This window comes from Muntiacus reevesi, chromosome 7, assembly GCF_963930625.1.
Source record: "Muntiacus reevesi chromosome 7, mMunRee1.1, whole genome shotgun sequence".
Taxonomy (NCBI): domain Eukaryota; kingdom Metazoa; phylum Chordata; class Mammalia; order Artiodactyla; family Cervidae; genus Muntiacus; species Muntiacus reevesi.
The window spans coordinates 98,247,214-98,274,637 of NC_089255.1; the positions used below are offsets into that span (position 1 = coordinate 98,247,214).

General features: G+C 44.2%; 1 protein-coding gene across 3 annotated transcripts in view; it reads right to left on the minus strand.

The window, feature by feature from the left end:
• The window catches only part of RPS6KA5 (ribosomal protein S6 kinase A5), a 185,730-nt gene that overhangs the window by 100,379 nt on the left and 57,927 nt on the right, over positions 1 to 27,424 (minus strand). The window contains exons 2-3 of one of the 3 annotated variants that reach the window (XM_065940931.1): positions 25,249 to 25,320; positions 6,044 to 6,262 (exon numbers count right to left, since the gene is read on the minus strand). In XM_065940931.1, the coding sequence (XP_065797003.1) occupies positions 6,044 to 6,262; positions 25,249 to 25,320 (291 nt within the window). Of the gene's footprint in view, positions 1 to 6,043; positions 6,263 to 25,248; positions 25,321 to 27,424 lie in introns of those variants that run through there. The other 2 variants (XM_065940932.1, XM_065940933.1) reach the window with 2 other exon arrangements.

Sequence of the window (27,424 nt, forward strand, 5' to 3'; positions counted from 1 at the left end):
AGCACGCCTTTAACATTCTCACCACCACAACAACAAACAATTCTGTAACTCGTGATGAAACAGCTGATCTAAGCAATGATGGTGACTGCAGCCATGAAATTAAGAGACGCTTACTCCTTGGGAGGAAAGTTATGACCGACCTAGACAGCATATTAAAAAGCAGAGACATTACTTTGCCAACAAAGGTCCATCTAGTCAAGGCTATGGTTCTTCTAGTGGTCATGTATGGATGTGAGAGTTAGACTGTGAAGAAAGCTGAGCACTGAAGAATTGATACTTTTGAACTGTGGTGTTGGAGAAGACTCTTGAGAGTCCCTTGGACCTCAAGGAGATACCACCAATCCATCCTAAAGATCAGTCCTGGGTGTTCATTGGAAGGACTGATGCTGAAGCTGAAACTCCAATACTTTGGCCACCTCATGCGAAGAGCTGACTCATTGGAAAAGACCCTGATGCTGGGAAAGATTGAAGGCAGGAGGAGAAGGGGATAACAGAGAATGAGATGGTTGGATGGCATCACTGACTCAATGGACATGAGTTTGAGTAAACTCCGGGAGTTGGTGATGGACAGGGAGGCCTAGTGTGCTGAGATTCATGGGGTCACAAAGAGTCGGACACGACTGAACTGAACTGAAATGTTAAAACCGTAAAGTATCAAAATATCACAGATTATTTTCACTTCTAAGGGAAAAAACATAACTCTATTATAAACAGATCAGATTATCACTTCTGTAACTTAGTCTTAGCATCACTAACAACCAGATCATAGGTTTCTCCACTGTGATATGGTATGTTCCGCAAAGATATCTAATGGCCTTATCAAGACTTGAGCTCCGATTTCCCAAATACTGGAATTCAGCAGAGGAATAAGCTAAAGACACTATATGTTTCCAGATCAATAAACCAAGGATATGAAAAAGGGAGCGTTCCAGATTAAGAGACTTCAAGCACATAACCAAGTGAGTGCTCCTGGTTTGAACACAAGAGCTGCAAAGGAGTTTACGGGACAAGGAGTGAAATGTGAACACAAACTTGTATGGTAGATGGCCACAAATTCTTTGTAGTCGCCACATTAAGAAGCGAAGTCTATTGAGGATGTGGAGAGAAGGGAACCCTTGAGCACAGCTGAGGAAATGTAAACTGGTGCAGCCGCAATGCAAAACAGTACGGAGGTTCTTCACAAAATTAAAGAGAGAGCCACCATGTGATCCTGCAACCCCGCTTCCGAGTGTTCATCTGAAGAAAACAGAAGCACTAACTTGAAAAGACATGTGCACCCTCATGCTCAGCGCAGCGTTATTTGTGACGGGAGATACAGACACACCCTAAGTGCCCATTAATGACTGAACGACCGAGCAGAGAAAATGCGGTCTGTGTGTGTGTGCATGTCTGTGTGTATTTCTGCACATATGTAAAACGGAATATCATATGGCCATAAAGATGAAATCTTGCCATTTACAACATCATGGATGAATCTTGAGGGCATTACACTAAGTGAAATAAGGCAAACAGAAAGACAAATACCACATGATCTCACTTCTATGCGGAATCTAAAATGAAGAAATAAAGAAAGAGCAGACTGACAGCTACCAGCGGTGGGAGCTTGGAACATGGGTGAAACGGTGAAGGCGGCCACAGGCGCAAAGCTCCAGTAGTAAAGTAAATCAGCTATGGGAGTGTAACGTGCAGCGCCAGTGGCGTAGTTAATCACACTGGATTGCATACTTCAAAGTTCTCATCACAACAACAACAAATAATTCTGTAACGATGGGTGGTAATGGGTGTTAACCAGACTTATTGCAGTGACTATTCTTCTGCAATACATACAAATATCAAATCATTATGTTGTACATCTGAAGTTAATTTACAGTAATACTGTATGCCAATTATAGTATACAATGTTGTATGTCAATTATATATATGTGTGTGTAAGAAAATATTATTTAAAAAAAGACACGACAAGAAGTCGAGTCTGCTTCCCCACTCATTAGACCCGGGCTGGCTCTGTGCTGGAAGTGAGGCCTGTGAGCTCCAGGGCCCAGCCTCAGGGTGCCTCGGAGTCCTCCCGCCGCCCTCCTGGCTGGCTGCACGGCTGCCCCGAGGCAGCCACGATGGGAAGAAGCTGATCTTCCACGCTGGCGGGTGAGAGCCACGTGGAGAGGAAGAGAGGGTCTCAGCAGCACCAAGGGTAATGGCACCAGCTCAGCCCTCAAGCCCAGCCAGCCCCCCACTCTCCACCACATGAGCAAGTCCAGCCAACCCACAGCATCACGGGAGAACACGTTATTGTTTAAGCAACAAAATTTTAGAGTTATGCGGCAATAAACAATGAGTATTACCGGATATTAAGTGAAGTGAAAATTTATTAACCAGGAAAGATAGACATCATTAATATATCCATTAAAAAAAAAAGCAGGCTATCAATCCTTTGTACAGGACTGCTGCTGCTGCTGCTAAGTCGCTTCAGTCATGTCCGACTCTATGCGACCCCATAGACGGCAGCCCACCAGGCTCCCCCGTCCCTGGGATTCTCCAGGCAAGAACACTGGAGTGGGCTGCCATTGCCTTCTCCAATGCATGAAAGTGGAAAGTGAAAGTAAAGTCGCTCAGTCGTGTTCGACTCTTAGCGACCCCATGGACTGCAGCCCACCAGGCTCCTCCGTCCATGGGATTTTCCAGGACAACTTCATCTTAATAAAATATACATGTATACAGACACACAAACAGACACACAAACAAAAAGATCTAGAAGAATATACTAAGGTAATAACAAGAGAGGTATGTATAATGAAGTAAACTCTGGGTCCTAAAAATGTTTTCTTGTTTTTGTTTTGCTACAGTTTCTACGTGCATATATCTGCTTCTGTAGTAACAATGAAGTTTTTTAAATGGTCTACAATGTTTGTTTATTCATCAGAACAAAGGTCAGCCCGCTGGATCCCTGAAAAGCTTGCTTGACATGCAAAATCTTGCTATTAATCTCTAACAGTACACAAAAGCTAGATAAAGTTAATCAATACACCTTTAAAGACAGTTACAGGCTGAAACTGTCTCCCCCAAATTCGCATATTGAAGTCTTAGCCCCAGTACCTCAGAATGTGACTGTATTGGTAGTCAGGGCCTTTAAGGAGGTAACTAAGTTATTAAAATGAACCCATTAGGGTAAGCTCTAATCCAATCTGATTCCTGTCCTTAGAGGAAGAGAAAATTTAGACACAAAAAGCAACACTAGAGGTGTGACTGCAGAGGGTCAGCCATGTGCAGAGGCGGTAGGGGGGCCTCGGTGAGCTGGGCTGAGGCTGGGCCAGACCCTCCCTCACGGCCCGCACAGCAAACCACTCCCACTGGCGCCTGGTGCTGGGCGTCCAGGCGCCCGAACTGAGAAGGAAGAAACCTCTGCTTAGTGAGCCTCCCAGTCCTACATTTTGTCACGACGGCCCTGGCCGAATGCGACAGTATTTGGAGGACTGACCTAGCATGCGTTCCAAGCACTCCAAACAAGTAACAGAACCAGAAAAACAAACCAAAAAAAAAAAAATTAAAAAGGTCCCATTCAAGATTTCTGAAAAGTGTTGTCTTTAAAGTCAAACAGCAACTACAAGCATGCACAAAGAGGACGCGAGTACAGGCATCTGCGGGGAGAGGAGGCGGGGGGCAGGCTTCCCAAACGCACGGCCTGCCTCACCTGCCAGGGGGCCAGTCCGCCGTCCAGTCTACGTTCCACTCTTGAGCTGCCAGAAGAGACGGGCCTTCTCAGTTTGGGTTGTATTTATTCATTGGTGGGCCACTGACAAAGAGCAAAAGTAACAAAGAGCCAACGACAAAAAGAGCAATGCTATCAAGGACTGTTTTTAATCAAAATGCAAATATTCCACTCATCTACTTTGAGGTTAAAGGTATTATTTATAAAAACTGCACTATTTACAATAAACAACTTAGAAGGAGCATAGTACGGTCAGGGACAGAGGAAAGGGGCAGGGAGAGCAGCAGGCCCAAAGCCCAGGAGTCCGGCTCTCCCGCTCTAGGCTCGCGCTGGTCGTACAATCTCAGGCGTCAGATTTAACTGTCATGAGCCGGTTTATTGTAAAATCTGGCTTGCTGAACAAGAGAATCATTTATAGCAAGTCTTTCTACACTCCCTGAGGTTCCATGGCAATTGTGATTGAGGGAGGACCAGAAACAAACTGTAGGGTTTGGTGCCCTGAAAATCAGATTCAAGCACCGCTCCTCATTTCTATCTGTTTTCCAATTGAAGGTTTGTGTTTGCACTTGAGGGAAGGGTTCCACTGCTAAAAATGTTGAAACCATTGTATTACAATGCCCTGTCCACTACACGCTACTGGGGAAAAATACAGAAGGAACTGTATTTAGAAATCAGTAAACAGCAAAGCTGAACAGATACACACAGGAGGAGAAGGAAGGCCTGAGACACCAGGCAGACGGTCATTTGAGTCAGGACCCTGACCAGACAGGGAGACTGTGGCCTATGTGTATGGAAGATCTGGGATGGGTAGAGGATGCTAAGCACCGCAAACTGGGCCTCAAGAAGTGAATGCAATTTTAGGCAGCATTAATAAAAGTATAACTTTCAAAATGAGAGCATTTGATAAAGTTGCCAAATATATATTAAAAAGTCTGTTTGTACCACTAATAATTGGAGAAAACAAGGGGCACTGTTGGACAGACTTCCAACGATTCAGATCTGAGTTCCGATCTTTACTCTCAAGCTTATACAAGACATGTGACTGCAGGAAATGCAGCTTGCAGAACCTCAGCACCTCTGATGAGAGGCCTCTGGCAGAGCTGCGCGGGGATTAGTGATAACTAGGACGACACGGAGCAGAGGGCCCGCACACCGAAGGAACGAGAACCAGCTGATTCCTACAGGGCGCCGTGTGTGCAAGTCACCTCATCGAATCCTCACAGGAGATCAATATCCGGGCATTACAATACCTAAGTGCAAGTCCTCACAAGGATGGGACTAAAACTGTAGCAGAAGATACATTCTACGATGGAGGAGAGTAACACTAGAAGTACTGCCATTTACTTCCAGCAGGAAGAGAGAACCATACAACTTTCCTGAAAAGAAATCTGGCCAGATTTCAAATCTGCGCAGAGGACATTTCTGAAGTCCACATGCTCACAGTAGTCAAACTCTATTTGACAGGGCTTCCCTGGCGGCTCAGGTGGTAAAGAATCTGCCTGCAATGCAGAGGCCAGGGTTTGGTCGCTGGTCAGGAAGATCCCCTGGAGAAGGGAATGGCAACCCACTCCAATATTCTTGCCTGGAACGTTCTATGGACAGAGGAGCCTGGCGGGCTGCAGTCCATGAAGGAAAGGATTCAGACAGTGTCTGTGGGTGGGGACGGGAGTGAGCAGAGTACTGACTGACTGTTGGGGATCGCCCTTAAAACCAGGCTTTTCACTAGAAAAGCAAACCATCTCTGAGAAAAATCTTCTCTTTTCCCTAATTACTGATTTCCATAAATAAACCCTTGTTGGCCCAAACCTGTATGCCCCTGAGAACTGCGGCCTATTTCCCATCCAGCTCCGACATCTGAATGGCATCTGCCACCCAGGGCAGCAGCTACCCAAACGAGTCCCGGGCTCAAGATTAACGAGGAGCGTGAAGGCGGAGCACACAAATCCCTTCAGGCCAGGAGGTCCCAGATCCAGAGCAGCTCCAGTGTTCAAGGAAGCGCCACCATGGAGAGAAGAGTGGAGGCTAAAAGATTTCACGTCTTCTTTTCTTTTTTTGAAGATTTTTTGGTTTTGATGCGGACCATTCTTAAAGTTTTTGCTGGACGTGTCAATGTATCGCCTCTGTTGCTCACGCTCTTGGTTTTGGCCGTGAGGCATGTGGGCTCTTAGTTCCCTGACTGGGGTCACACCCTCACCCCCTGTTTGGAAGGCAAAGTCTTACCCACCGGCCTGCCAGGAAGCCCCAGGACTCCACTTCTTCTAGGTCTGAAGCGTGCCGCCCTCCAGGGCGGTCACCGCTCGAGGCCCAGAGCGCGCGGCGAGCCGGCGGGACGCGACTCACCCAGGATGAGGTGCAGCTTGGCCTCCGTCTGGAAGGCGTAGTGCAGCGTCACCAGGAAGGGCGACTGCCGCACCTGCTCCAGGACCTGCCGCTCCGCCCGCGCGTGCTCCGTGCTCTTGGCCTTCTGCACGATGGCGGCCTTCTTCAGGACCTTCATGGCGTACAGCTTCCCAGCATCGTGGCCACTCACTTTACGCACGAGAAACACCTTTCCGTAGGCTGAAAATGAAAAGAGGAACATCAGAAGAGCGATTACAAGGCTGCCCAGGCAGAGCGGTAACTGACGCAGACGGGAGGTCGACAGTGCACAAGAACTCGCTCTGAACGAAAAAGCACCCTAGCACCGTTTCCAACAGCTCTTTCATGTATTTCTTCACGTTTATGCCAGGCATCTCTCTAGGCCTCAGCCTCAGATGCAGGCATCTCACCACTGCTGGCGAAGGGAGGCTTTCACCCTTTTACTGTTATTCCCGCCTCAGTATGTTTAGCTATAGGAAACTACTGTTATTACGGTCAATTAACCACAGTCCAATTCTGAACAACCAGGACGTTTTAGACATCACATAAAACCTCTAGGTTTTGCTACTGCTGTAAATAAATAAAAATAGTTCTTAACGAGAATCTAAAAAATAAAATCTCATACACACATATGAATCAAGTATCTCAAGTACTCCTCTAATACTTATTTTAAGAAGTCTAAAGCGACATAAGCTGACCTTGTACAAACAAAAGAGATCTTCAGATTCCTGACCCAGGGATCGAACCTGGGTCCCTCTCTCCTGCATTGTAGGCAGATTCTTTACTGTCTGAGCCACCTGGGAAGCCTGTAAAAGACCCTGAATAGCAAGCAATACCAACAGAACCCCCTTCACAGCTCGGGACAGCAGTTCACAAGGCAGTAGGTGAACCCTGTCACATGTTCCTAACTATGGGCTCAGCTGGGAAAATCCTGTGGACAGGGCCACTCCGCTCTATGTGGAGGCAATGGGCCATACTGGATACTGTGCCCAAAGCAGATACCTGTGCTTATTTACCTAGAGAAGCAGGGAAGGCCAGGAAGAGGCAGGAGGAAGGAGGAGGGGGAAGGCAGACCAAAAAACTGACAAAGGGAAGGGGTAGGTCCCCAGTTCACCCCTACAAGGTATAAAGTCTCGCCCCTTCTCAAAATGCAAACACCTCCTGGGATGGTTGAGACCAGTCCCACTTCTGACGTGCTTTCATCAAGACCATTCTGGAGCTTGTCTGAGGTCTGATCCAGACCCATGCTTCCTCAGACCCTGACCACACTTCAACAGTGTTTAGCATATAATCCTGTTCTAACCTACTCACAAATAAGGCAGTTTTAAGGGAAGGGCCTAAATATTCATTGGAAGGAGTGATGGTGAAGTTGAGGCTCCAATGCTTTGGCCACCTGATGCTTAGAGCCAATTCATTGAAAAAGACCCTGATGCTGGGAAAGACAGAAGGCAGGAGGAGAAGGGGACAGCAGAGGACGAGGTGTTTGGATGGCATCACCGACTCAACGGACATGAGTTTGAGCAAGCTCTGGGAGCTGGTGATGGACAGGGAGGCCTGGCGTGCTACCGTCCACGAGGTCGAAAAGAGTTGGACATGACTGAGTGACTGAACAGCAACAGCAAAGGGATGGCTCCTACGCTGTGGACGTTATTCGGTTCAGGACTCGAGGAAGTAAGTGAGCGCAGACTCATGATATACAGTGGACAGAGAATGGCGGCACCTTCCTGAGAAGGAAGGGGAGACTCACCAAGCACACTCCACACAGTGACTCGCTCGCTTCTCAAGCCGCCAGTGAGGCTGCACCTGTAGTAATCCCCTTCTGCAGATGGGAGTGCAAAGTGGAGTTACCCAAAGGGAGTGGCCAGAATATGTGGGTAAAAAGTGGCAGAACCAATTCAGAGGAAAGCAGTGTGACTCCAAGGACTACACAATTAACCTCACCCTAACCCAATTAGCCATTTGTTTTCAAAAACATACATTCTTCATGAGCACTAGAAATGGGATGGTGTGGATTTTAATGAAACCTCTACCATAAACATACTGAACATACTCTGGACTGTAGAAAAAGTTAACAAATGGGTTGTGTCTTGTATAGAAAATAAAATGATTACAGATTGAGAGTTTAGTAAGGCAGGAGTGAACCAGAAAAAAATGTCAAAGGATTGTTAGATCTATTCAGCAGCAGTGAAATGAAGCTGGAAAGTATTCTAATGAAGAGTACTTACTACACCTTCCATGGAATAAGGTTCTACAGAAATCCAGAAGAAAGTCAAGTCCTCTACAAGTACACCTTTTGTGTTCCCCTACACACACAAGGCACCTGCCCTAAATTTCTGTTCTGAGATTCCTGTCTCCAGACTGTTATGGTCCTTAGAAATTGCTACCTGTCTGTCTTCTCCAACAAAGAAAATCTTTCTACAACATCACGGGAAGATGGCCATGAACTCCCTCCCAGCGCTCACGCGTGTCCTTCAGCCCAGGAGCTGCCAGCACGGCAGACAGACCGCAGGGCGCGAGCACCTACCTGCTGAGGACCCGCGCTCCAGAGACAAACTCTGAGACCCCTGCGGCACCCCCCGACGGGGTGAGGGGGCGACCCCCACTCTACAGGTGAGGAAATGGAGCACGGAGAACTGGGCCCTGGCTCAAGGTCACAGCCGCCCCTCTGGCCCAACTCCTGAGGCCCCACTCCGAGCAGCCCACAGCACCTCCTAAGCTGAACGACCTCACAGCCAAAGAAGCGAGGAACCAGACGTTAAAGAGAAGTCACAGTACAGGCCAGCTGTTCGCACGGTGGCAAAGACACAGTACTAATCCTTCCAAGTGGGGGAAGTTTTGTAAAGTAGCCCATTTTGTGGATGAGGGGATCTAAATATTCAAAAATGTGCCTTACCTTGAGTGCAAACAGACCTGTCTACAATATTCATCAGTTAGTTCTTATACCTTCTGGGCTTACAAAACAATATTATTCATCTTCTCTAAAATAATCTTTTAAATATTTAAAAATACAGTCACACCGTCTCATCTAAGCAAAACGTCCCTATTCGCTAAGCCAATCTGAGAGTACATGGTGTTAAGATTTTGTACCACTAGGAGGTTCCGTTGAGGTGCACTGTGAATTTGCAATTAATTTTTCTCTGATTTTTTTTTCTGCTCCTTTAAACAATGTCATATTTCACTTCAAATAAAAGTGAGATAGCATCGGATGCTAATGTAGGTGGGCAAATAATAGAAAATCATCCTTAAGGCCACATTATACACGGCATGGTCAAACAATAGACAGTCATCCTGCTTGCCACGTGATGATATCCAGAAGTTTTCCAGTGAGTTAAAGATATATCCTGCCATTAGCATTATTTTTAATCTATCAGGAAACTGTCAGGGGAAGAAAGTGCGCTGATGCTCACAAGCCTTCGGTTTTTACTTTGATAACTGCCACGATTGACTAAAGCTACGGTACTTTATCACAAGGTATGTGCCAATAGATGCTTACAGCAATAAAATTCAAGAAGTGCCTCACAGTGTTTCAAACAACAAATATTTCAGGCAAACAAGATCTTATTTTTGAGCAGGCTGCTGATCACGTTGCAAAGGAGGAAGAAAATGTTCACTGCTGGAGGGACCCTGAAGAAGCCACCTGCCCTGACCGAGCCGGTCTGCAGATCAGTGCCGAGGAAGGCAGGGAAGGAGTCCTCCCGCAGAAGAGTGCCATCCAGTCCAGGACCGCCTACGTGTCTCTCAGCGTTTTAAGAGGGGCCACTGCAACTGAACTTGGTGGTAGTATCACTTCCTTTTAGTTTTCAGTGAGATAAATGACAGCCCTGTAGTGAAGCCAACTCCTGGCTTTCGCTCACTGGGTGCTGATGGTGGTAAAGCCTATTTTGAAAGGTTCTTTTGGAAACCTGTAAAAAGCAACCAACCAATGGAAAAAACTCTTCTGGCCAAAAAAGGTAAACAATAGTACTTCCTGCTCAGATGGAGCCACTAAAACAGATGCTTGGCAACACAGCTGGGATCTGCAGCTTGGGTCAAGAGACAAGGCTTCAGCATAACTCTAACCTCTGCAACACGGAATGGCTTCAGATGCACTGCCAGCAATCTTCACAGAAGCCTGTGCAGTGCTCTGATCTTATCAGCTTCTCCATAGAAAGGGCCTTTCCAAGATACTCTGCCAACAAATGTCAGCACGAGAAGACATGAGTTCACTGGTTTTCCAGAGATCAGGTCGAGCAGCGCTTGACGAGACGACATAGGAGTCCTACTTATTAGACTGAGGGAAAGCAGACTCTAAAAGGTCTTCCCTGGCGGCTCAGTCGGTAAAAAATCTGCCTGCAACGTGGGAGAGCGGGGTTCGACCCCTGGGTTGGGAAGATCCCCTGGGGAAGGTAATGGCTACCCACTCCGGCATTCTTGCCTGGAGAATCCCATGGGCAGAGGAGCCTGGTGGGCTGCAGTCCACGGGTCACAAGGAGGCTCACGACTGAGCGACTAACACTAACTAAACACATTCAAAAACAGACGACAACTAGGAATGAGTAAGGGTCAGGACTTTGAGATTTCACTGCCGAGGGCCTGGGCTCAGTCTGAGACTGAAGCTGAGTCTTGAGACTGGGCTCAGTCTCAAGCTGCATGGTCAAAAGAAAAAAAAGAAACCAATGACAAGGATTAACTCCTGTCTTTGCTTGACAGATACCTATGACCATGTGAATGAGGCGGATCTTTCATTTCAAGGCTCGACAGACATTGCAGTGTGCTCCCATGCCAACAGGTTATAGCAGTTGTTTCCAGAAGACTGGATCAAGACAACCACATGAGCTTTCTCCAAGCTGGAGGAGGAATTCCGTAGGCTGGGGGCAAACTACAGATACATTATGAAGGCCATTTCTGCTCAAACTGAAATCTGGATCCAGCATCCTCCTCCACCAGACACAGACAGTACAACGCTGCAGACCCTGTTGACAATGGTGTCAATGGCTTGATGACAGAGGAAACCATGTAAGATGAACTAAGTGCAGCGTCAAGGGGAATCGCCTAGTTCCTCAGACCAGGTTTCAGTCTGCTTTTCCACAGGTGTGACTCGGATGCCATCAGCCACAGTGATCACTCTGAATAGGGCTTTTAGCGTGAGTCATGACAAATAGCAGTTAAAGCAGGCTGATGGTTCTAAAACAAGATGGCATGCATGCTGTCACATCAAAAGCCGCTGAACAAATTCAACTACTTTTTCAAGCTAAACAAAAGCAGCTTTCTTGCTGAAATTTATCTAGAGCACAATTAAACAGATCTCTTAACTTTATTTGTAAAATCTGAACTCATTAAAATTGTTGAGGAAGTATTGGCATTAAAATGTGATCAATTTGCTTAAAAAAAAAAACACTTCCATGGTCCGTCTGTGAATGCAGTTTACAATGCCGTATGACTAAACGCAAGGAGAACCTATCTATGTTTACATGAGTTGTTCTGGAGAAAACGGTTAGGAACTAGACGGCCTCTGGATTATGTCCTTCAGCCGAGAGCTCACCCAGAACACACTGTCCCCACTGGGATCTGAATGCTTACACTCTGTGAGGTCGCTGTTCTCTGCCGCTCAAACTTGTATTAACGCTGCTTAAAACCCTATACATTGTACACTCTGGCTGACCAGTCATGCCACACTGTGGGTTTATTCCAACCTTGTAACTTCTGTACTGGAACTACTGCTTTGAAAAATACATGGCAGAAGCGCTCCTGGTGACTCCCACTTACCCAGCTCCCGACACTAGTGGCTCGCGCCTCTCCCCCCGTGAGACAGCGCTGCAGCCCGCTGCCCACGGCAGCTAACCCATCTCCAGGGCTGCTTTGCTTCCCGTGAGCCACTGACACTCACTGCCTCAGCGGCGTGTGCCTGCGCGTAAGCTGTTCTTACATAATTTAACTATGTTTTACATAAGCCATGGAAATGAAAGAGAAAGAAAAGAGAAAAAATGAGGTTAAAAGCTTTGAAAGAACTACATAAAAGCAAGACACTTGGGGGAAAAAAACTGTCAAAAAAGTAGGCATGGGTGAAACAACTATAAAAGGCTAAGGGAAAAATTTTGTACCCAGATTACTTCAAATGTATCTGGTTCTCACTTTACTTTAAAGAACTGGAAACTTGATTTTAGATGATGCATTATGAGTGTGGTTTATGCAAACCATTGTTTAAGAACTTACTTTCAAAGATTCTTGTGCCTGCACGCAAAATGAATATGTATTTATATGTTTTAAGTGAAAAGTAGTATGTTCAAAGTACATATTTATATATCCTTTTAAAATGATTTTCCACTTGAGCCATCTTTTTCCGATTAACCACAAGTACCAATGATGTAATCGCAGAGAGATTCCACTAACTCAACCATCACGGTCAGTGTTCCTGGAGTTCACCCCTCTCTCCCACTTCCAGAACACTGGAATCTGTTAAACGGTGACTTCACCATCAACCACACCAGCTCCTCCCCTAAGTCTGCATTCATCCTCAACTAGTAAACATACCTTTGGTGCTGTCATCTAAACTGTTGATAAAAGAAATAACCCTTCTGGCTCAAAACACTTGATTTCCCACGACTCCTAAGACAACGAGAATCCTTAATGTAGCCTAAACCACCTGCCCCCTCTCTGCCTCTCTCCACTTCTCACCATCACTGACTCACTCCGTCAGACATAACAGCCTCTCCTGGCTACCCAGCCTAGCACAGCTCCTCTCATTTTACACTCTCCTCACTCTGTCACAGAAAGGGTCAGAAGCACGGGTTTTCATATTATTCGTGTGACTGCCTCACTGTGTAGCTTTCACTGGACTGCAAATTCCACAGATCCATGGGCTATGTCTGGTTTTACTCACGTTGTATCATTAGCAGCTTCTGGAGCTGGTACACTGGAGAAACTCAATGCTGAATGTGTGAGAAAGAAACACAGAGAACAGACAGAGCAAAGCTTCTGCAGCACACAGCCAGAGACCCTCTCTGCTGGCAATCCTGACCGAAAGGTGAAGGAAGGCTTTAGGAAGAGAAACGAACAATGCCAATCCCCTGCAAGGCGAGAGCGCGTCAACCCTTTCCCCTTGAGAGGGGACAGTGGGCTTTCATGCAGAAATAACTTTCAGGAAAGAAAGCAGTGTTGGTCACTCAGTCAAATCTGACTCTCTGCAACCCTGCAGACTGTAGCCTGCCAGGCTCCTCCATGGAATTCTCCAGGCAAGAGTATTGGAGTGGGTTGCTGTGCCCTCCTCACGGGGGTCTTCCCGACTCAAGGATAGAACGTGGGTCTCCTCAATTGCAGGCAGATTCTTTACCGTCTGTGGCTCAGCTGGTAAAGAATCTGCCTGCGATGCTGGGGACCTGGGTTCAATCCCTGGGTGGGGAAGATCCCCTGGAGAAGGGAAAGGCTACCCACTCCAGTGTTCCGGCCTGGAGAATCCTATGGACTACTGTCCATGGAGTCGCAAAGAGCCAGACACAACTGAGCGACTTTCACTTCACTTTCATTTTCTTTAACCATCTGAGCCAGTAGGGAAATCCCCAATCCTTTTACTGTGGGAATTCCATATGACTCCTGACAACACTCCCTAGGGAAGCTAGCTCAGGAAACTCAGCTGCCACCACTGTGGAAAAGGAAGGATCTTAACATGGTGTCGTCTCTCTCTGGCCACTGCTTGGTAACCTGCCTCAACTACACAAGAACTGATTACAATGCCTGGCCACATCCCTTCCTCATATATGATTTAACTTGAGAAAAGATTTCTACCTTTCCACATGTGACATGTCCCAGACACTGACAATCAATCCACCTGCTTTCCCCACTCCAGTGTCTCTAGACCAGTTGTTTTCAACTGTGGGCTATGACCTGTTAGTGGATAATGATACCAATTTATTGGGTTCAATGGCATTTTGAAACTAAAGTACTAAAAAAGAACTGAATATACTAAAAAGTGTTTCATGAACATGTGGAGGTATCAGTTCAGTTCAGTTGCTCAGTCATGTCCGACTCTGCAACCCCATGGACTGCAGCATGCCAGGCCTCCCTGTCCATCACCAATTCCTGGAGTTTACTCAAACTCAGGTCCATTGACTTGGTGATGACATACAACCATCTCATCTTCTGTCGTCCCCTTCTCCTCCTGCCTTCAATCTTTCCCATCATCAGGGTCTTTCCCAATGAGTCAGTTTTTCAAATCAGGTGGCCAAAGTATTAGAGCTTCAGTCTCAGCATCAGTCCCTCCAATAAATATTCAGGACTGATTTCCTTTAGGATAGACCAGTTTGATCTCCTTGCAGTCCAGGGACTCTCAAGAGTCTTCTCCAACACCACAGTTCAAAAGAATCAATTCTTCGGTGCTCAGCTTTCTTTATAGTCCAACTCTCACATGCATACATGACTAGTGGAAAAACCAAAGCTTTGACTAGACATACATTTGTCAGTAAAGTAATGTCTCTGCTTTTTAATATGCTGTCTAGGTTGGTCATAGCTTTTCTTCCAAGGAGCAGGCGTCTTAACTTTAAGGCGGAGGTCGCCACCTGCAGTGATTTTGGAGCCCAAGAAAATGAAGTCTCTCAGTGTTTCTATTGTTTCCCCATCTATTTTCCATGAAATGATGGGACCAGATGCTATGATCTTAGTTTTCTGAATGTTGAGCTTTAAGCCAACTTTTTCAGTCTCCTCTTTCACTTTCATCAAGAGGTATTTAGTTCTTCACTTTCTGCCATAAGGGTGGCGTCATCTGCATCTCTGAGGTTACTGTGCTAGGTGTTCATGTGTAGGTATACGTGAACGTAAACCAGTCTAAGCACATGAGAGAGGAAAAAGAGGGCAGTGCAGAACATGGTCAAGAACATAAGACTCTGATGCCAGACTGCCCAGCTTCGATTTCTAGACATGCTGTCAAGAACTGTGTGACAGACAGGGAAAGTTGATTCGCTAAGTCACATCTGACTCTTCACAACCCCACGGTCCATAGCCTGCCAGGCTCCTCTGTCCACGGAATTTTCCAGGAAAGAGTACTGGAGTGGGTAGTCACGCCCTTCTCCAGCGGATCTTCCCAATCCAGGGACTGAACTCAGGTCTCCTGCACTGCAGGCAGATTCTTTACTGTCTAGCCACCAGGAAGTTCAGACTGTGTATCCCTGGGCAAAACACGTGACACAGCTGTGCCTCTATTTCGTCATTAGGGACTGTGACAGTTCTTACATCGTGCGGTCTGGGGATTAAGGAAATTAACGTAAGGATTCAAAGGAAGGCCTGGCAGATAACAAACACTACACAAATGCTCGTGGGAAAAGTATGTGTGTCTGTGTATACTGTCTCTGTGTCTATATACATACATAAACACACCTACTGAACTGCCGTACCAAAATGTACCTGGTTTGTCCTATGCATAACAGTCCAAAAAGCTTGAAAGCTACAGTTCTAGATGAACTTATATGCTTTTCCTTTAAAAAAAAAAAGAACAAATTATGTAGGCCAAAGAATTTTCCCTATCTCTTAGTAACCTCAGGGTTAAATTTAAGACACAATTACAATGACTATCTCAGTCCAGATTTTTACATCATCTATTTCACTTTCCTGTTATCTGACTTTTGCTCTATTTTCATCTTTTCTTTTTAGGTTCCTTATTTTTTTATTCTATCTTTGAAAATGCCCCTAAATCTCTATTTGAAAACTGGTATATTTTAAGATACATTTAAAATAAAATGCACTTGATTTTACATATTTATCAAACAGAAGCACTGATTTCTAAATTTCTTTATAGAACAGATATCTTATTTGCACACTAAATTCCAAATATTAAAACATATATAACTATATAAAACTTAATACTGCAATTATAAAACTTAGTATTTCAACATAATTTTAAAATAGAAACAGAGAATTTGAGCCATTTAATTCAATCATTTTTAAATTCAACCATTTTTAAAGTCAGTCACTGTTGCCAAGATTTTTTTTTTCAATTTTTTTTATTAGTTGGAGGCTAATTACGTCACAACATTTCAGTGGGTTTTGTCATACATTGACATGAATCAGCCATGGAGTTACACGTATTCCTCATCCCGATCCCCCCTCCCACCTCCCTCTCCACCCGACTCCTCTGGGTCCTCCCAGTGCACCAGGCCCGAGCACTTGCCTCATGCATCCCACCTGGGCTGGTGGTCTGTTTCACCATAGAGAATATACATGCTGTTCTTTCGAAACATCCCACCCTCACCTTCTCCCACAGAGTTCAAAAGTCTGTTCTGTACTTCTGTGTCTCTTTTTCTGTTTTGCATATAGGGTTATCGTTACCATCTTTCTAAATTCCATATATATGCGCCAGGATTTTTAAAATAAAAACAAAATGTCTAAGACTAATAGACTGATTAAAATAGATTCTTCTTCTAACATACAAAGAGCTATAAACCCAAAACATGCCTGCATACTGGAACAGACACTAAAGGCAAACATGAGACATGGTAAAAGCACATGAAATCATAGGCAGTAATTTTTTATGCAAGAGACTGAGATAGACTATTTGTTTTAGGTATAAACCTGTATATCCTCCTAGAAGACAAATAACACTGACGACCTGGAAGACAACAAAAGCACCAGCATTCTACACATGATCCAATTAATTTTTTAAACTAACCAGGGTCAAATGTGGTTCATTTAGTTAATTACTTTATATGGTCAAAAACAGCTGCTCAGCTGAAATCGAGACAACACCAATGCATTTTCTCATGTTAGCTTCTTTAAAAAAAAAGACTTAATAGGTGAGAAAGTTGACAATAAAAAATAGTTTCAGGATGACTACCTATGGATTCCACTTATGCATACTGGATTAGCGTGAATAATTAAAGACTGAGTGCACGATATCTGCTAGATCAGCACTTTTCAATTTCAGAGGAAGCCCTCGGCACCACAGGCATTAACCCCGCTGATAACTGCGTGTGTGCATGTGGTGTGCCCACCTTCCACCCATCTCCTACAGATGGCCCACGGAAACCACGTGGCATTTCTTATCCCTGGTCCCAAATGACTTGAAAACCAAAGATCCATCAGGAAAGGAGAAAAAGCTGCAGAGGAAGGCATGCTCCACTACAAGACCTAGACTAGAATTGATTACCCATGGAATGTGATTACCAAAGGACCCATCAAAAGGAAAATACAGGAAATCTCAACAAATGAGCTATTTGGGTTTAAAACACTTGCCTCCTCTCCCTTGCTCCAAAACTTCCCATGTTCAGGCTGAACCCAGACCCGAGCCTCGGCCACACGCTGCTGAGGCTCCTCCTCTGCCCCTACCACCCCCTCACTCTTCTCTGAGCATTCCCGCAGGAAGTCAAGTGCACTCCATTCTAGACGTGATCAGACAGCATCAGTAATGAGCCAAACTGTATTTACTCTAGGCAGATAATGTCAACCAACATCCTTAAGTGGAATCATCTTTTGATTTTAGAATAAAACATCACAAGTATTTAACCTCTAAGATTTCCTTAAGCATTGCAGGCTTACACTGAAACATAGGAACAGTGGGCACACACAGATGCAAAACTGTAAACTTTTTTAAACGATGGTTTTGACAATTTAACGAATACAGGCTTTTAAAAATACCATTTGATAGGAATACTTTCCAAACACCTAAAGAAAATTAAATGACAAACAATGACTAAGTCATCATTTTTGAAACAGTCTGTACATGACTCAATCAAGTATTTTTCCCTTGCATCATATGGCCAAAAAGTAGCTGTGTCTTCAAGCTGCCTGGTGCAATTCCTAGCACCATCTAGTGGCAAATTACCCAGAAGAAAAAGAAACGTAGTCTGATTTAATAAATGAGATGTGTTTCTGGAAAGTCTGCAGTAAAAGACTATAAGGACCTATATATTTCACAAGGCTCTCCTGTCAGGGATGACCTTCAGAGAGTCTGAGTTTTGTTTGCTGTTTTAGTTGCTAAGTCGTCTCCGACTCTTTTGCAACACCAAGGACTGTAGCCTGCCAGGCTCCTCTGTCCATGGGATCTCCCAGGCAAGAGCACTGGACTGGGCTGCCATTTCCTTCTCCAGGGGATCTTCCCCACCCAGGGACCGCCACGTCTGCACTGGGAAGCAGATCCTTTACCTCTGAGCCACCTGGGAAGCCCAGAGTCTGACACCGAAGAGCAAAGAACCATCAGCGTGAACATCCTGAGGACGCACTGGAGGCTGCGCTAAGCAACCCAGCCGTCTCTCCACCAGACAGTTCCCAGGACCTGCTGATCACATGACCAGCCCTCCCCTCCCCTCCAGCAAAGAAGAAAGCAACCTTCTTACGAGGGCACCAGGGACTGAGGAAGACAGAAGTGGTTGCTGCTCATTAGGTATTACTGGAGGTAAGGCATTTTGAATCTCTACACTCAATCAGAGCTCATTTGAAGATCTTACAAACCCAGAAACAAATATTAAATGAAGATCACATTATTCAACCTGCAAGTCTGTATGTAATATATCTTTTTTAAAAAATGCTCACTAGGGAGGCTTAAGAGGGAGGGGATATATGTATACATATAGCTGATTCACTGTTATACAGCAGAAACTGACATTATAAAGCAATTACACTCCAATTTAAAAAATGCTCACTACTCTTTTCCCGGCACCCAAAACAGTACCTGTTTCTTAACAAATGCATGTGAGTGAATGAACCCCAAGAGCAATGGGAATGAAATGCAAGGTTTTGAATATAAAAGTGACATGATCAGACTTACACTTAGGAAAGAAGACTCTGGCTGTAGTCAGAGAAAGACTAGGAAGGCACAGCCTGAAACTTGAAGATCTTTGACGGTTACGTGTCCCTATTTATTGCTGGACATATTTTGGGTTTCACAATAAAGTATTTGTTAAGAGATGACAATCACTTATGTATCAGGGTAATCTGAGACATTGATAATGCACTATACTAGCTCTTTTAGAATCTAGGCTTCTGCCCCTTTGAGATACATATATAGTTTATATAGCATTTACTATGTGTCAGGCAATCTAGATGTTTTATTACTCATTTTATGCATATTTTATGCATATTTTGGGGCTTCCCAGGTAGTACAGTGGCAAAGAATCTGCTTGCCAATCAAGGAGACGAAAGAGACTCAGGTTCAATCCCTGGGTCAGGAAGATCCCCTGGAGTATGAACTGGCAACCACTCCAGTATTCTTGCCTGGAAAATTCCTTAGACAGAGGAGCCTGGTTGGCTACAGCTGATGGGGTCGCAAGGAGTCAGACATGACTGAGCAACTGAACACACGCGCATATTTTAGCATAAGACTGTTAACCTAACGTATAGAAGGTTGTTTATAACCTAGAATGTTTGAAAAGTTAAAGAAAACAAAGAAACACAATCTTCATTTGGCATGTTATTTTTGAGGAAACACAAGAAACGTGGGTCCAATTCCTGGGTTGAGAAGATCCCCTGGAGTGGGAAACGGCACTCCACTTCAGTATTTTTGCTGGAAAATTCTATGAGCAGAGGAGCGTGGCGAGCTATAGACCATGGGCTCCAAGAGTCGGACACGACCAAGCACCTAAGCACATGCAGACACAATTCACAAATCAGCTCTTTAGAAATGGCAGTAAGATCCAGCTGCCAATAACATTTATGAGATATTTGTTGTTAGATTTTTAGTATCAGAAATATAACTTTAGTTGGAATTATTCCCAGACATGCTAACAAAGTGACTACAAGAAAGAACTAATAATCTGTCCTTGAGAAGAAGTCCTAAATAATTGTTTTTCTAATTTAGGGTACAGCTTTACAGTAGAATCCCCTGTTGAATAAATAATCATAACTGGCGGTTATCTAGCAATTGGCGATTCATATTGATGATCTCACTGATGTTGTAACAGCACTGTGGGACAGGCACCATTAACTTTGGCCAATAGGGACTTGGGCTCACGGAGTTCATGTGATTTACCCAAGGAACACAAGTAGGCAACGGTTAGCTCAAGATTCAAACCTGAGTCTTCCAAGTCATCACGGATGGCCAAGTACCTCACAGCTATGAATGCACCACAATTAGAAATCAACTCAAATGCACCCTTTATAGTTACATGACAAAAGTTATCCTTTTTTTGCCATAATGACAAAAAATCTCTGAAATACACATCAACCATGATGAATAAAGAAAATTCAAAAAGAATACATGCGCCACTTCATTAAACACCAGAACGACTAACAATGCACAGGGAGCCCATTTAAAGGCTCTCTTCTACACTTGGATGGAGCAAAATGGTCAAAAGGAGGGCAACAGAAAAGGTAAAAAGGAAAACCAGAATCACTACTCCCACAAACAGTCCAAAATTTCATCATGAGACAAAGTAATTCTGAAAGAGAAACAAAGATACTTCCTGAGTCTGGAAGTATCAATCTCCAGAACAACACTGGAGACAGATAGTGAACTGAACTGCTAGTTATTAGACTACTGCTAAACTCCACACAGTGAACAGACCACAGGGAGGGAGCAGCGACAGGGCTGGAAACACATACGACGATGACCTTAAGAGCCCACAATCCAGAAGAAAAAGAGCAGCTGTGAACCGAAACACAGAGAACCGCTCAGGGCCGCACTCCCTGCCGAGGACTTCCAGGGCCACAGTCAGAGAAGAAAGCAACTGCGCAGGATCTGGACAGGTGGGGAAGAGAGAAAGTATGAAGCTGGGGAGGGGATAAGGCGGGGCCTCAGGGGATGGGAAAGGCACGGAACTGTAGGGGAGTAAAAGACCAACCAGGCTTGTAAGTAGGCGGAACATCAGGGTAACTGGAGAGAAAGACAGGAGAAAACAGCTAAGCCTGAAAGCAAGAAAAGAATTTGGACATGACTAATTAACTAGAAAAGAAGGCACTAAAAGTTCTGAAAAGCCTGAAAGCAAGAAAAGAATGTGGACATGAATAATTAACTAGAAAAGAAGGCACTAAAAGTTAACTGAAAAGAAGGCACAATAATGATGAATTGTAATGAGGGTGCATATTATTTATAACAGGATATGTATAAAATGCATAAAATGGGAGAGAGAACTTGCAGAAAGTCCAGTTTAAAAAAAAAACCTTCTCAACAATCCATGTAAGAGGTAATACAAGTTAGGGCACTGAGAACAGAAAAGGTAAATCCAAGGGTCATGTTGAAAGAAAAACTACAGGATTTTTGTGAGAAATAAATAAAAAAGTCAAAATAGGGAAGGATCAAGTATTCTTTGCAAGTTTCCAGCTTAGGAAACTGATCAGCAGATTAGCAATAGATCAAAAGAAATAAGATAGCTGAAAACAGAAATCAATACTCTTGAGTAAAAGTTTGTTTTTTCATAAATATCAAATGTATTTAAATATGAGATCAAAAAGTAAATCTTTCATTTTCCAATATTCCACGAAGTCTTCAAGATACTGGATGAATAGAATTTTTTCTGGTTCAAAGTACATAAAAATTAAATCATCAGAAGAGTTCTCAGTTCCACTTCCAAAGAAAGCCTGACAGGACACATTAAAAGCATCTGATGAGGCTTTTCTATTATCCTAAGTAGTTCTGGGGAAAAATTATCTTTAAAAGGCAATGAAACTGAAAGATCAGTGGTAAAATTTCTGAATAAAAATTGAGATTTTATCATAATCATAATAAAAGTTTCCACCTACTCCATTTAGTCATCAAAACTGTGATTTTAAATAGAGAAATACCTACAATGACACTTAGCAGTGATTCCATCTTCTCCCAAGTGCAGGGTACGGTCAGCTGACAAAAAGGCAAGGCAGAAGCCATGGCTGACACAGCCCAGTAACAGGCAGAAGCATCAAGTGGAAACACAAGTGAAGCGTTACACTAAACTCTTCTCTCACCTTTGCTGAATTATCTTAAAGACCTGTCTACGGCCAGTTGCTCCAAAAACCTGAGGTAAATAATGAGACAAAGTGCTAAATATGTTGAAAGAAAATCCATCCAAAGTTGGTTTTGAAATCTGGCCTATAATTTTTCTTCATACTCTGTGTGTGTTTTTGGAATCAAGGTAATGCGAGCCTTATACAATAAGTCGGAAGAAATAATTCCACTGTTTCTGTTCTCTAAATTTGTGAAAGGTCAGCATTATCTATGCCTTGAAGGTTTGGCAGAACTCACTTTAGAAACTACCATGTGACTCCCTTGATAATCCAGTGGTTAAGGATCTGCCAGCGGTGCTGGGGACAGGGGTCCACTGCTGGTCTGGGAAGATTCCCACGTGCCACGGAGCAACCTGGCCTGTGCACTCCACCACTGAGTGTCAGCACCAGAGCCTGCACTCGGCAGCAGAAGGCCAACAGCCTGCAGCCAGAGAGGAGCCCGCCTGCTGCACCTGGAGAGGACCCCCCCGCGTCTCTGCACCTGGAGAGGAGCCCCCCCCACCCTGCCTCTGCACCTGGAGAGGAGCCCGCCTGCTGCACCTGGAGAGGACCCCCCCCTCCCCGCCTCTGCACCTGGAGAGGAGCCCGCCTGCTGCACCTGGAGAGGAACCCCCCCCACCCTGCCTCTGCACCTGGAGAGGAGTCTGCCTGCTACACCTGGAGAGGAGCGCCCCCCCACTGCTGCACCTGGAGAGGACTACCCCCACCCTGCCTCTGCACCTGGAGAGGAGCCCGCCTGCTGCACCTGGAGAGGAGCCCCCCCCACCCTGCCTCTGCACCTGGAGAGGAGCCCGCCTGCTGCACCTGGAGAGGAGCCCCCCCCACCCTGCCTCTGCACCTGGAGAGGAGCCCGCCTGCTGCACCTGGAGAGGAGCCCCCCCCACCCTGCCTCTGCATCTGGAGAGGAGCCCGCCTGCTACACCTGGAGAGGAACCCGCCTGCTACACCTGGAGAGGAGCCCCCCCCCACTGCTGCACCTGGAGAGGAGTCCCCCCCCCACCGCTGCACCTGGAGAGGAGTCCGCCTGCTGCACCTGGAGAGGACCCCCCCCCCCCACCCTGCCTCTGCACCTGGAGAGGAGCCCGCCTGCTGCACCTGGAGAGGAGCCCCCCCCACCCTGCCTCTGCACCTGGAGAGGAGCCCCCACCCCCCCACCACTGCACCTGCAGAGGAGTCTGCCTGCTGCACCTGGAGAGCAGCTAAGACCCAGTCACACAGAAGTGAACAAACAAATAAAGATTGTACCAAACGTTTTCCCAGCAGGAAGATTTTTACTCACTGACCAGTTTCTTTAAGGATTAAAGGACTATTCAGGCTTTCTATTCTTTTTTCAATCAATTTGGTGTTTTACACATTTCAAGATTCATGTGCATGTAAAAATTGGAGAAACACTACCTCAGACCACTAAATTCCTATCACTTCCCAAATTATGTGCCATTTTTGTCCAATGTTTTGGTTTTCTGGTTGTTAACCCCACAAATTAAGACATTTTGACTATGGTTTTACACAGTCAACACTGTTTAGATGTTTATTCACCAACAGTTTTTGCATCTCAGAATCTCTCCTGAGATCACTTTCCTTCTCCCTAAAATTGTATCTTTTAGCGAGGATGTACTGGTGGAAAACACGCTCAGCTTTCTTAAGTCTGAAAATGTCTATTTTGCCCTTACTTCTGCAAAATAGCTTTGCTGGGAATCCAATTCTAAATTGACAGTTGCTTCTCTGGGGATTGTTTGGACATTCTTCCACACGGCTATGGTGTTCATGTGGTTGCTGCTGAAGAGTCATTTGTTCATCTATTCGTTGTTTCTCCAAAAGTAAGTCTTCTCTCACTGGCAGTTTTTAGGGTGCTTCTCTGTCTCTGGTGTTCATCAGTTTCTCTCAGGGATCTATGTAAGAATTCGTTTACAGTAATACTTGTCTGAGATTTTCTGTTTCCTGAATTTACAAATTCATATATTTAATCAATCCTAGGAAATGCTCAGCTATTTTCTCTTTGGATATTTACCTCTCCCCACTCTATTTGCTCCTTCTGGGATTCTGATTAGATAAATTTACACGCTGACAAGACTAGCCATGTAATTAGCAGGTTCAGTGCAAAATGAAAATGTGGGGCACCTTGTTCACAAATTATTTAGAATTTCAGAAGGGTGAAAGTAGAGCATGAAATCAAACATGAGGCTCTTCTAGTGTCGGGATCTCTGCACCTGCACAAGTCATATGCCCGTGAGGCCCTAACTTCAGATAAGCAAGGATAGTGACAGTAAAAGTCCTGAAGGCAGAAAGAAGTAGAAATCAAAAACCAAGAAACATCTCCCACCCAGGGACAGCCACACTCTTATCATTTTAATGCACAGATCAGAAATTTCTCTATATATTTACATGTAGATATTTAATCACACAATTTTTATATTATGGAAATGGTATATCATACATTTTCTTCTATAGTCTTTTTTCAAATTTACTATATTACGGAGAGCTTTCAAAAACTTTAGTAAATACAGATCACTTCAATCCTATTGTACAGATAACAGAACATACAGGTACATGGTCATTTAAGCAAATTCATATTGTTAGGTTTCTGAAGAGTTTTGAGTTTTTCATTTTTAAAAGTGATGAGCATGGGCTATCAATAAAGTTGAGTGTGGACTGAGTAAATCAATCAGTATAAACCACATTCCACAGAGCACTTGGCCAGTAACAAACTCTCCATAAATGTTAGTGGCTTTATAAATTTTTTTTTTTTAATTATTATGTCTTATATAAAAACTGAATTCATGTACACTCGCAACAGCAGGATAAGAGAGATTTGTTTTTTTTTACCCTTACCAATTCTTTTACAATTGCCTTTTGCATCTCTTCTCTTTTTCACTTTAGTTTCTACTATAAGGCGACTCAGGCACACGTATACACATGTCCCCTCTTCCTGGAGTCCCTTCCCCTTTAGGTCACTGCGGAGCACCATCAGGCGCCCCCAGCGGCACAGCAGGGCCTCAGGAGTCACCTGTCCCACACACAGCGCCAGTGGCACACACCTGTCCACGCACCTCACCACGCCCTCTTCCCCCTCTGGCGTCCGTACACTTGTTCTCTACATCTCAGCCTCTATTTCTGTTTTGCAAGTAAGATCATCGATACCATGTATTTCTTCTATGAACGCTCTGCTCACATTCTCTGACAGTTCTCCTAATGGATTCCTTATTGTTTTAAAATTTTAATGATTTCTGTGTTGGGGATTTCAATCCTTTGTCACAGGGATATCAAGTGCTTTATTTTTCCTCTTAAAAAAAAAGAATTAACTTAAGACTTACCTCCAGTTCCTAAGACCTTTAAGAGCTCAAAATTTTCAATCCCCACCTTCTCTGCATGTCCGGTTAAATTAGCTAAAAAAAGAAAGAGAAAAAATAAACAATTAAGGGGATAAGTAACAGGAGACAGTCCACGGGGCTTCTGATGTACCGCAGGGCTTTATTTCCTGGAACGTTAAATAAGGCTTCACTTGATCACTATTTATTAAACAGTACAGCTATGCTTCATGTAGTTTTCTGTATCTCATATATTACAATGTTTTTTTAGAATTTTGTTACTATATATCATTTGTATTGAAGGTCAACCATAAAAATAAAGTGCTATAGGACTCTCTACTGACCAAATAATCTGAAAATGAACACAAATTCTAATATGTAGATAGATATGCAGGAAGAAAACTGGACAGATTCAGAAGATGTATTCATTTATTCAACAAATATTTACCAACTATCAAAGCCACTCCAAGACCCCAGGCTGTACGCCCCACCCACTTCTGCCACCAAGCCCATGACCAGCCAGCAGCGGCACCTGACCACGCTGAGTCCCAGCGCCCTCGTCTCTGATGTGAAAGTGCTGATCCCAGTGAATTCTGAGAGCTTGACCAGTCTAAAATTCTAGAACTATGCCTAAAAACATAAACTCTTCAAAAACACACTCTGGAATAAACAAAATGAGGATATCTTATAATGAGTATTTTCCAGTGTACTCCACTGAATTCTGGTCCCACTCTACGAGATGTTGAGAAGTGTGATGTTGGGGGAAGGTGGGGAGGAGTGCTCAGGCTGAATGAATCTGGAAAGAGTTAGCTTAAAGTTTCACAAGTTTCCTTAATGCTGAACCTCACAGATACTACACCATGAAAATATGCATGTGGATCTTCAAAACTGAGATACTTATATCTGTCAAATTTACTGCACCACAAGTTACTTTTTATGGTAATACCTATCCATACTGTATGAACCAGCAGATTAGAAAGACATGATTTAAAAAGACTTAGTTCAAATCCTAGTTTTACCGCTTAAAAGCTCTGTAATCTTAAATTACTTAACTTTTCTGTTTCAGATCCCTCTAGTGTAAAATGGGGATAATAAAAAATGCCTGCCCTCAAAACATATTGGTGCCCGCAATTTACATTGAAATGTATTTTTAAAAAGATGGATTGATGGGAGAATATAGGTATAAGATATGTGATAAAGAAGGGCTTCCCAGTGGCTCAGTGGCAAAGAATTTACCTGCAATGCAGGAGATGCAGGTTTGATTCCCACTCCAGCATTCTTGCCTGGGGAATCCCATGGACCGAGGAGCCTGGTGGGATACAGTCCACGGGGCCGCAAAGAATCAGACGTGACTGAGCGCACACACACGTGATAAAGAGGGTACAACAAAGTGCGAATTGCAGAACCTGGTGAGTAACAGGGTTTCAACATACAATGCTTTCAGATTCTCTGCACTGTACTTGGAGATGTTCATAATAAAACGGCAGATGATAACCTACTGCCTTGTGATGATTATGTGAGCATAATTCACACAGTATTTGTTGTGTTCAACTAAGACGATTACTGTTTACAAATAAATTTATGCCTTGGGACTGTTGAACTTGACTGGTGGCTCAGTTGATAAGGAATCCGCCTGCAACATGGGAGACCTGGGTTCCGTCCCCTGAAGAAGGGAAAGGCTACCCACGCCAGTATTCTGGCCTGGAGAATCCATGGACTACGCAGTCCATGGGATCGCAAAGAGTTGGACATGACTGAACAACTTTCACGTTCACTTTTGGGACTATAACTTTTAAAAAAATTAGACTAAGAACTTTTAACTAGAATTAAAAGTATCAGAGGGAAAAACAATGTCAGCATCTTTCCAAAATTTAACTAAATGCATTAACTTAAAAAAAAAAATTTTTAATTGTGGTCACAATTAACCACAGAACAAAATTTACCATCTTAACCATTTTTAAGCATACAACACAGTACTACTGTGGTAACTCTAGGTACATGATTCACAACAGAGCTCTAGAATTTTTTCACTGTGCAAAACAAATTTAACAATGACTCTTCTCCCTCTCTTCCAAACTTCCAGAAACCACCATCCCATTTCAGTTCCTAAGAGTTTGACTATTAACACATACGTTCATAGTGAGAGCAAATCAGTGTACATGGCCCGTGCCTCAGGTTCACA